We start from the raw sequence: 11,270 nt of genomic DNA on the forward strand, positions 1-11,270 counted from the left end.
TAAAGCAAAATTACTAAAATACCCAAAATTACTAAAATACCACCAGCTATGAAAGCTAGCTACAGTACACCCAGCTCCACAAAAAACAACAGCATATAACTTGCTCGATACTTTATAATAGAGAAGTAACAAATTTACTACCAGACTTGCATTTCCACTATATAATGTTGTGAATATACAGAGTTCAGGAAGAGCAAGAGAGCATGCACACACCGGGCCGATAAGCCCATGCAGGTGGCAAGCGTGCATATCTCTCCATTCCTGGCTGTTCATCATATGGTCGTTCCATAACTTTGAGTAGCCTGCGAACTTCTCCATAATCACCTTGTTCCGCGGCATCGATGGCACTTTGGCATAGATAATTCCGAAGAACAAACTTTGGGTTTACAGAATCCATTGCAGCCTTCCTCTGCTCATCTGAAATGCCGCTGGAAGAGAGCTTTGAGAACAAAAGAAAAAGAAAAGGGTGAATGTGGGGTTTGTGAAAAATATCCATCTCATGGGGAATACCTTCTAATTTTTAAAATAGATTAAAGGGTTTTAGTCATCAATAAGTAGTAACCAAAATTGAGAAGATCAAAATATCAGACAAGTTCTTGAACCAGAAAAAACATGAAGCAATATCCAAAAGCTAACAAACTCAAATTTCAAAAAAAATGAAACAGCCATTTCTGTATAAAATGGCAAACACATGGAGTGGAAGTGGTGTTTGATTTCCATTAAACAAAGGTGTCATATATAATATATATTATATACAAGATCAACGAATATTTACTCCTTGTCCTTGGGCAATTTCCACTTTCTAAAAACGAAAAACTTCGCCCAGAAAACTAATTCAGTAGGCTAAGGGCCTCTTTGGATGCCACTAAAATCAGTCCTCATTTTAAAACATAATTATTTTATTTACAAATGGGACATTTAACCCATTAACTATATCATTTCAAAAGCTATTATAACCATTATTTCCAAATGACCAGATTTAACTTCAAAATCATTTGCACATAAGAATTATTTTATTTTTTTTGTTAGTGGACGTTTGCACATAAGAATATACAACAAAAATTGATTATACAACAAAATTGCAAAAGATACTTTTCTTTTAACAAAATCAAACACGTGAAATTGAGTACAAATTCTCAAGTTCTGAACTAAAAATCAGAATGGGGAAAAAGACTAGTTCGCAAGTTCTTATATTCAGATAAAAGAGAAAAAAAAAAGACAACCAGGTTACCAAAAAAACCACTATTGAGTTTACAATCACAACACCCGAAAATAATTACCTCCTGTTTGTATGTCTGCACCCAGCTAATCCATGCTTCTTTCCGCTCCTTGCCCATATCTAGTAAAACGGCCTTAAGAGGGACAAGCAGTTCATCTTCTGAGATGCTAGGGTCCGCTTTAATATTAGATAGTAACCGGAAGAAATTTGTGTAGTCAACTTTGTCAACAGCCATGTTGTTGAGAAGCTTACTGATCAGTTGTTTATTGTACTTCGCCAGACCAAGTTTTCTAGTCATTATAGACTGATACCCATCCATAAATTTAGTACCATATCTGTCCTAAGCCAGGAGAAAATTTAGGCATTAATCATGAAGCAAATTTTTTGTGCATCATCTTTCTGTACTCTGACCATCTCGGTCTTTTTTAATGATATCAGCTACCATTTAAAAAAAAATCACCTCAGATAGAATAGTCTAACGTACCTTTCCATTGCATAGTTTGCTTCCTCACTAGTGATCAATTTGGCAGATGATAAAGTTGCAGTAAACTGTGCAATATTCCACAAGCCAATATCGGGCTGGTTTGCGAAACAGTATCTTCTCCCGGGAAGGTCTGTTGTATTTGGAGTAAAACTTGGATCAAATGCATCCAAAAAGCCAAAGGGACCATAATCAATGGTGAGACCTAACACACTCATGTTATCTGTGTTCAGAACACCATGAGTGAAACCAACCCCTTGCCATCTTGCAACCAAGGAAGCAGTTCGTTCAGCAACCTCAACTGACCAAGCTGATATGACCAAACAATTAAAGCACAGAAACGTTAACATGGTTCCTGTGTGTGCGTGTGCATGCGTATGTGTATGCGTGAGGAAGGTTTAAAATTTCGGTTTCGGCTAGCGAAATTTCGGCCAAAATCCCGGTAAAAAAAAAGAAGGCAAATTTCATTAATGTACCGAATTTTTTTTTTAAAATTACATTTCCCTGAACCAAAATTTTCGAAATTTCAGATATTGGTGGTTTCGGTTTTGGTCCCAACCGAAATCTGAAATTTCACCCGAAATAGAAAACCGTGTGTGTGTGTGTGTGTGTGTGTGTATGAGAGAGAGAGAGAGAGAGAGAGAGAGAGAGAGAGAGAGAGAGAGAGATGTATAAAGTCTATTTTCACCTGCATATTTGTTAGATGTCAAATCCACTGCTGAAGAGCCCTCCTGACCTTCTGCCTTAAATGATAAGGTATCACTCTTACTCATATTCTCAAAATGAGGAAAGTGATGCCGGATAGTGTAATCTGCCAAAATGCGAACGATGTCCATATCTTCTTTACCTCTAGAGGCATGGATTTGGAATGAACCAAAGCGCAAAAAGGACTGAGCAACTCGACAAACAATTGACCCAGGTTCTTCTTTGGGATTGCCACTGCATGGAGAACAACACAATTAACAACAAATAAATAGATTTATGCAAGGTGAGGATACAAAATGGAACCTCTAATAAACATATTTAAATATTCATTGCTCACACAAACAACCATATGGCAGAAAATACAAGAACATAGGCCCATTTGTTTTTTGTTTTTTTTGTTGAAATAAATAAATAGCATAGGCCCATTTGTTTCAACATTGATTAATCATGTGGCACATGCCACATCCTCAAAATCAAGTGCACTAGGCCACCATGAAGGTACACGGGCCAATTGATGATTCGATGTATCAGAAAGGATTTGTTTTGAATATCAAGAAGAAATTTATATTTTAAATTTGGGTTTTGCTAACTAGTGTGAAGCATCAATTAATTACACTTGGGAATCTGAATTTACACATACTTCCAAACTTTGACACATGCTTTGAGATTATTTCCTCAAAGTATGTGTAGATTCAAGATCCCAAGGGCAATTAAATGAGGCTAAACGGGTGCCCTTGGGGCACTCGTTAGCAAAACCCTTTAAATTTAAACACCTTGTCGCCAGCGCAAAATTCACTTGTACTGTAATCTTTGGTTTTCATAATGTAACCTTTTCAAAAAAAAATTTATTTTAAATATTCCCAATAAATGGAAGATATAAATAAATCCTACTCTCAATCTCACACTAAGAAGCGTATGAACATGTCAATAATTTACTATGAATCTGTATCATTTTTACATCTAAACATAGAAAAACTGGTATCCTCACATCACACTCATTTCCAAAAATCAGAACATCTGAGTCCTTTTGCTCCTTTTTTTTCTTTTAGTAAGTGATGAAATTTATGGATCGACAACATTTTGAGTCGTTCCCAGGGGCATCATGGCAATTGTATTGCTTTCCAGCAAAGAAAAAAGTGCAAACATGAAATAGTGACAGAGAAAGTAGTATCATAGTGCCATTCAAAAAAAAAAAAAAGAAAGAAAGTAGTAGCATAGCATTCCACATGAGTAACCCATTCTTAATTATTTTGGTAAGTAGAACATACTCGTAAAACATGTCGCGGACAACAGGTTTGCCCGTCATGACAAGACAAAGGGCACGGGTAGTGGGAATTCCCAAGCTATGCATTGCTTCACTGCATAGGAATTCCCGAATGCTACTACGCAGAACTGCAAGTCCATCTGCAAATCGGCTGTAAGGAGTTTTCCCAGCACCTTTAAGCTGTAATTCCCACCTTTCACCTCGAGAATTTAGAAATTCCCCAAGAGTTATTGCACGGCCATCACCCAACTGGCCAGCCCACATACCAAATTGGTGTCCTCCATAGCATTGAGCATATGGCAACCTGTCAAAAGGAATAGTCAAAGAGAATCATCTATCTAGTCTGAGATGCTCCAATAGTTAACATGCAAGGGTAACAACTACTAGGGAATAATGGTATAACCACTCACCCTCCCACCAAAGGTGATGCTCCGGAGAACATAAGCGGGAAATCGGGCCTTTCAAATCTGAAACCCAACACCAGTTTAGACAAGCAACAATCAACATAATAGTTGATAGGCCATTATATACGACATAAAAAAACAAACATTTAAAAAAAATATACTGAAAAATAATCAAAACAAGATATGCATTTCTAAAAATAACCTCAGCTTTGAAAAGCCAACATTACAATCAGCAAGAGACGGAATCCAGAAAGTACAGAGCATTTCCTAATTTCAAGCCAACACTTCAAAGCAAGAAGTTACTTCTAAGAGAATAACGTTAATGAAAAAATGGGAAGACAGTAGTGTTAATGAAAAATGGGAAGAGAATAACGTTAATGAAAAATGACATCTCCACTACTATTAACAGCCGTCCACCTTTCTTGTGTTTGCTTGCTCCTAGTTTTGCATCTCTCAACCATGCTACCCCTAAAGAGATTATCTTCTCGCCTAGCATCAAGGAATCCAACACCTATGTCAAGAGACTGATGCATTTTACAGCCATAAGAAGAATGCCGCCTCTCTGGATATATATATATATATATATATATATATATATATATATATATATATATATATATATAGAGAGAGAGAGAGAGAGAGAGAGAGAAAAGAGAAGGTACTCCCTGGAGTAGAAAACTTATCTACTCCCTACCTTAAAATAACAGTTGGGGCCACATTGTTTGGGTGATCCAAAGCATTCATTTGATGGGCCCTCTCATAGATAGGGTGTGCCCAAAAAATCAGCTCGATAGGATCATCCTAACCCTATGAAGTATGGAGGCAAAAATGGACGTGTATAAACCTGAATCTGTCCATTTTTTGCCCCCACAGTTCATAGGGTTAGGATGATCTTATCGAGCTGATTTTTTGGGCACACCCTATCTATGTGAGGGCGCATCAAATGAATGCTTTGGATCATCCAAACAATATGGCCCCAACTGTTATTTTAAAGTAGGGAGTAGATAAGTTATCTACTCCAGATAAGCTTATCTACTCGGTCAAGCTAAAAACAGAGGGGGCCACATTGTTTGGGTGATCCAAACCATTCATTTGAAAGGCCCTTGCCTAGATAGGGTGTACACAAAAAATCAGATCCATAGGATCATCCTAACCCATCTAAAAATAGAGGGAAAACTGGGAAAAAAATGGACAGAAACTCTTTGTCACAAATCTGCCCATTTTTTCCCTCCATTTTTGGATGGGTTAGGATGATCGTGTGGATCTGATTTTTTGACACACCATCTAGGTAAGGGCCTTTCAAATGAATGGTTTGGATCACCCAAACAATGTGGACCCACACTGTTTTTAACCCGGCCGAGTAGATAAGCTTATCTCTCTCTCTCTCTCTCTCTCTCTCTCTCTCTCTATATATATATATATATATATATATATATATATAGAGAGAGAGAGAGAGAGAGAGAGAGATCCTCATTCTTGACAGCCTCTGACTTATTTCATGAGAATGACCTTGTCTCTGTCAGGACCGTCAACAATGATGTCACTATCATTTAGATGATAGGAGATATCGATAGAATTTTCAACAAGAATGTTTTTCCACATTGATGTGAGGCAACCCATAGGGAAGATCCTGACCGACATACAGGCGGTTAATATAAGCTTGATCTCAGCTAACAAACATAAGATTTATGGCCCAAAATGAGTCAAAAATGAGATCTCTGACTCTGGCCTATGAAATAAAAAGAAGAGTTTTAGACCCATGATTTTAATTTTAATTTTTTTAATGATAGCAACATCCATGTAAAGGAGAAGAGGGGAGCACATGAGCGAGAGAGAGAGAGAGCTCCATCAAACAAACTGAACAGATGGGTTCCAATGGTTAACATAGAAGTATGGTAGGAATGACAGTCTGGAACAGGTAAAGGAGAAGAGGAGGGGGTGTGGAATATTTGTCAACAAGTGGGGTGGATGGCAAAAAATGGGGGAATTAAGATCTCCCCATAAAAAATTCACTTCGAAACAAGAAGTGGTTGCAAACTTTAAACAACCACTTTTAGCCTTTACGTCTACTCGAGCCTAAAGCTTCTGATAAATTTGGTATTTCTCAGAAACTTGTGTTTCCAGCCATCTTTGCCACTTGTCGATAATTGCATGCCATTTTCCTGATTCATAATGCACTATACTTAAGAGGTTCTAATGCGTGCATTGCCTAGTAAAGCACAATTTGGAACAATTTTCTGGTCAGCTCCTTATTGATTAACTCATTGTGCCTATGAAAGGTAATCGCCATATGTCCAATATACTATACTGGTCTAAAGTGAAACTGGTCTACCCATACCAATCTGTATTAAAAAAATACAAACTTGCACTATGAATATCATGAAAAAATGGAAGGGAATCTCCAAAGTCATATACAAGACCACAAACATGCGAAAACACATTCAATTGGTAGGAGCAACTAGCAAATATATTGTGGTTACTTCTTGACAAGAAAGATATTCAAAATCAAAACCCAACAATGGTTCTCATCTAAAAGCGTCATATCAAGCATCTACAATTGATGATTAGAGAATAGTGGATATCCACACGTTGCACAATGAATTGTCGTAGTTAATAATTTTGCACACAGATTATGACTTATGGGTGGACAAGTACAGAGAATGTGTTTCACATATAATCTTTTGAACCAGTGTTGAAAAATGCAGATGTGGCGCGGAATGCGGCCGGCGAAAATCCTAGTCGACTCCGCACAACACAGTCGAGTACTCGGTTGACGCGGTTGAGTACTCAGTTGACGCGGTCATAACTCGAGAGAGTCAAAGGATTTTTTATTGACTCTGTAGGGCAAAACGAGGAATGTAGCGGCAAAACACAAGACGCGGCCAAGGTAAAAGGGAGTTAACTCGGGGGAGTCCACGATGACACAGGGGAGTTTTAAAACTTAGTTTTGAATGCAATAAGAGAATTCATGGACTTTTTACACCCAAGGTTGCTTTTGGGTAGTCTTTCTCTCGTCCTTGTCAAAATGGGACGACCCTTGTCCCCTTTTGTCTTGTGCTTCGAACGTTTCTGTTCCCCCTCATATAGCAGCTTTTAGGAAGGAGATCGTGAGCAAAATAAATACATGGGGCACGATCCCACTAATGAAGCACTTTTGTATTACTAATAGATCTTTGTGTTGTTTTTGTAATGTATATGTAAGGTTAATCTCGTCCCCTATCTTACGTACGATATATTAATATTAATATTAATATTAATATACATCGTCGTTATAGCTCAAATATATTTATAGTTTGCCATAGCACCTTGCATAGTTTTTATGTGTTTGCACTTTGCACCAATAGATTTAAGCACTGGGAAGATACATGTTGCACCATTATGATGTGTTTCAAGTCGTCCATGTTGGTGAACACTAGGACCATTTATAGCGTAACTCGAGATGTATGAAGAATACCAAACCTAGTGAAGGAAAATTCCAATGCATCTACGCTGGAATAATAGATGAAGACAAAAACATGATGACGGAAAAACATATATGAAGACAAAATTATGAGATATCACCCTGTTTCATCAATGTTTGGATTGAGGGATTTGCTAGCTTCCATCACAAAAGGCATTTCATAGATGGTCTGTTGCATGTGAGACCAGCCACACAGGCTCACTTTTCAGCAGATTTTGTCTTCATTCACGAGGTGGTTGGTCTCATATGCAACAAACCATTTGCGAAATGCCTTTTGCGATGGACGCTAGCAAATCCCTGGGATAGAATAAAACCTTCCAGAAAATGCCAGTTCCGACAACTAATTTTGAAAACCTTATATAAGAGTGAGGTGATAACAATCATAGAGTAGTTCTTTGCAAATAATTATGCAAAGAGATTCTAGTCAAATTGGCTTTGTAGGAATGTTTCAGTAATTTATACTCTTTATTAAGAGTTCGGAAGAAACCGACAAAACTTGTAATTCCAAGAAACAGAGGCAGCAGCACTTACTCTTTAAGATCCAAATCGAGCAACTCAGCAACCGACTCCGACCAGGCTACTAGTTCAGGGTTCTCCACTTCAGCAGAAGGGGATATTTTTGTATAACAAGCATTTAGGACCTGCAGATCAAAATAAATAATAACATAAATGTCATTTCTCATGTCAAAATAAGGAGTTAACTGTTAAGAGTAACCCATCTTTCATTGATCAGTTTAAAAAAGGAACCAAACCCTGACCTATGAGCAGGGCTGACCATACGCACAAATACCACAGCAGCAATGAAAATCCAACAAGCCAGATAACCTACTGGACTAGCATTTATCTTAACAAAAATTTCAAGAAGTGGGAACATCTAATAAGATCTATAAAACACAATATTAAGCTAGCAACCGATGTGAAATTGTATTTGCATTTGAAGCACTACAAAAATTAACATATTAAGCATTTATGTTCGGTAAATACTTGGAACATCTGGATCAAGAATGAGAAAAAACTATAAAGTATACAAAATTGGTTGAGCTAATGATGTTTCTTGTAGCGACGGTGGTTAGTGGTAGAAGCAAGAAGAGGTTCAAAAGCAGGAGCTTAAGCAAGATTCCAATGCAACAGTAGCACCTTTGGTAGAAAATTCATGCTATTAGAATCTAAAACCTTATGTCAGAGTTTAGTCATTAAGACCTAAAGACATCCTTCACCGTGCCTTTTTTTGAGCGGTGAGATAAGAGAGAAATCAGAAGGACTGAGGAGGTCTAAACAAGAGAAAAAGGCAAAAGAGAAACAAATACATAGCAAGATCAAAACCCTATAGAAATCACGGAAGAAGAAAATCAAACATCTCCAAGTGGGCTCCTCTCTAATCATGGTTTTAAATTTCGGCTGAAACATTTCAATTTCCGCTGCTACTGAAATGAAATCTATTTGGATTCCAAAAAAAAAAACCAAGATTTCGCTTGAAATTTTGGAATTTCACCCAAAATTTTGGGATTTCATTAATGTTTCGGTTGAAATAAACATGCAACTTTTCAGATAAAAAAAACATAGACATCTCTATAGAAACCCTGACAAAAATCAACTCCACTCGTGGAGGAACCACGAGATTGCTATAAGATATTTAATAAAAAGGCAAAAAATAAAAAGAAAAACCAGTGGTGAAGAATCTTAATTGAATTTTGGCTGTGATTTCGTACCGAAATGTTTCTGTACTTTTGCAAGATTTCGGCACAAATTTCATACTGAAACCGAAATGTTCCGGATGACCGAAACCTGAATCAAAATTTATAACCTTGACTCTAATCTGATGCAAGCCGATCAACATCTCTATTGTCTGATCCTCACCCCAAATCCATCTAATTGTGTTCATAAAACCGTGATGATAACATCTACACAATATTAAAGAGGGGAAGGGGGGATATTAAGTCGTGAAAACAACAATTAAGTCATAAAAAGAAACATTAAACACCAAAAAAAAAAATCTAATTGACATATTAAATCGATAATTTATTATTTTGTCAAATATGTAATAACCTAATCCTCCATCGTAAAACAAACAAAAGCATCACCAAAAATAACCGAAAGGATCTAGATTTGAGGAGAACACAGATAGTGATAAAAATCTCTCCTTTCGATCGATAAGCAGTCGAATCAGAGTATCAAAAATCTATCGTTTAAATACCTCACGGGGAATCGGATCTGTTCTCGGATCTCCAGGCAATTCCCGGACGAACGAATGGTCCCAGTTCAGATCTTCGAGCTTCAACCTAACGCTTTCCTTGCGTAAATCCGTATTCATTCCATTCTCACCGGAATCTAATTCCATCACTGGATTCGGAGAGAAATCCGTGGAAATACTAGTGGAGAAAGGCTCTCCGACCTTGCATGAGAGGGAAGGTTTGGAGAGAAAAGAGGATTTGAGGCGAGATTTAGGAGAAAATTGTGGATTTCGGGGAATGGAATGAGAAAAGTGAATTTTGGGGCGAAAGAGGGAAAAGAAGGGAGGGGGGAGTTTGGAGAAGAAACGTTGGGAGGGAAGAGAGGAGAGATGGATGAGCATCGCTTCGTATTTCTATGGTCCCTCGCTCTTTATTCAGACTCCCTCTTTTTCTCTCTCTCTCTCTCTGGGAATGTAGGAGGAAAATGCGGAAGCGTACGTTGTCGGTCGAAGAAAGAGTGGACATTCGTTGGTGTTTGCTATCGACAGACGCGCGACTTCAGCAGATGCACCCCAAACATGCAGCTAGACCGAGGACACATTCAAACACCACACCGGATTAGAGCAGGCAACAGATGCACGTACTGATTCCCCTACTCTACGAGTAAAAGCCACGCAACCAAACACTTTAAAAACCCAAAGATGGGGCTTACTTGACTAATTGTCACAGCCCCTGATTGATCTGTCACATAGATTCAGACCGATTGACAATATGTCGGTCCGATCAGCCATTAAGAAATCTAAATTGTGATATATGAGCAACAACCGGATTCAAGATTTCAAGTTGTGTTGTTCCAACATAGTAAATTTCTAATTTACCATCTACTACTTGGGCCCTTCTACGAAGGATCCATGTCGTATTGAAATCATGTGGATGTGCCCACCCAGGTCAAGTCTCTTTCTTTTCAATAGGTAAGCTGGCTTGACACCCCGCACCCCATTGCTGATTTGCTGCCATATGCAGGAATTTCTAAACGAGATATGAGCTGAAGCTCCTCGTGCACTCTAGAAACTAATAGTTTCTCATATCATGTACATGCTTATATCCCTTGTTTCTAGACATTTTGTATGACTAGGAAAAATGCATGTGTGATGCACGTGCTATCCATTTTAAATTGTACAGACCACATCACAGGTTGATCTAAACTGTCCATGTTGAGAACCTCAACTCAAGCCGGGTTGTTTTGGATTTTGAGAACCAATAGTGAGTCGCCAATAATCAGTTTTTAACTCACAATCGGTTCTGAAAATCCAAACTAAACAAGGACTAATAATTAACAAAGGGAAATATTATCCGCGCTATTATATTTTGATGATCACACTCCTCACTTTATTCAAGTACGGCATGGCCCGCACCATAGGATTATCCAAACCTCCATTGTTGACTGTGGAGACTATTTCAATTTTAAATAAGAAACATACAATTATACAGAACTTCTTCAGATGGAACCAAAATTTGGGTTTGGGTCGGGTTGCCCGACAGCCCAACCAGACCCAGCCTGATTTC

At 38.0% G+C, this 11,270-nt stretch overlaps 1 protein-coding gene across 1 annotated transcript; it reads right to left on the minus strand.

Moving 5' to 3' along the window:
• Positions 1-10,193, minus strand: LOC143845891 (uncharacterized). The gene is made up of 8 exons (XM_077354298.1): positions 9,728-10,193; positions 8,065-8,174; positions 4,080-4,136; positions 3,674-3,973; positions 2,389-2,639; positions 1,704-2,010; positions 1,281-1,554; positions 1-439 (listed from the first exon to the last, which is right to left on the minus strand). The coding sequence occupies exons 1-8, from the start codon at positions 10,103-10,105 to the stop codon at positions 185-187; spliced, it is 1,932 nt and encodes a 643-aa protein (XP_077210413.1). The 5' UTR covers positions 10,106-10,193; the 3' UTR covers positions 1-184.
• Between the last annotated feature and the right edge of the window lie 1,077 nt (positions 10,194-11,270).

This window comes from Tasmannia lanceolata, unplaced genomic scaffold (genome assembly GCF_043159265.1).
Source record: "Tasmannia lanceolata isolate RefF3 unplaced genomic scaffold, GAP_Taslan_0.1 ptg000015l, whole genome shotgun sequence".
NCBI classification, from domain to species: Eukaryota; Viridiplantae; Streptophyta; class Magnoliopsida; order Canellales; family Winteraceae; genus Tasmannia; species Tasmannia lanceolata.

What these genes read in the sequence shown, in the direction of transcription:
- LOC143845891 (XM_077354298.1), bottom strand. Translation starts at nt 10,105, where the DNA reads ATGCTCATCCATCTCTCCTCTCTTCCCTCCCAACGTTTCTTCTCCAAA. An exon ending in GCATCACCTTTGGTGGGAGG is followed by an intron (nt 3,974 to 4,079) that starts GTGAGTGGTTAT and finishes TCCTTTTGACAG; the next exon opens with GTTGCCATATGCTCAATGCT. An exon ending in GACATCTAACAAATATGCAG is followed by an intron (nt 2,011 to 2,388) that starts GTGAAAATAGAC and finishes TGGTCATATCAG; the next exon opens with CTTGGTCAGTTGAGGTTGCT.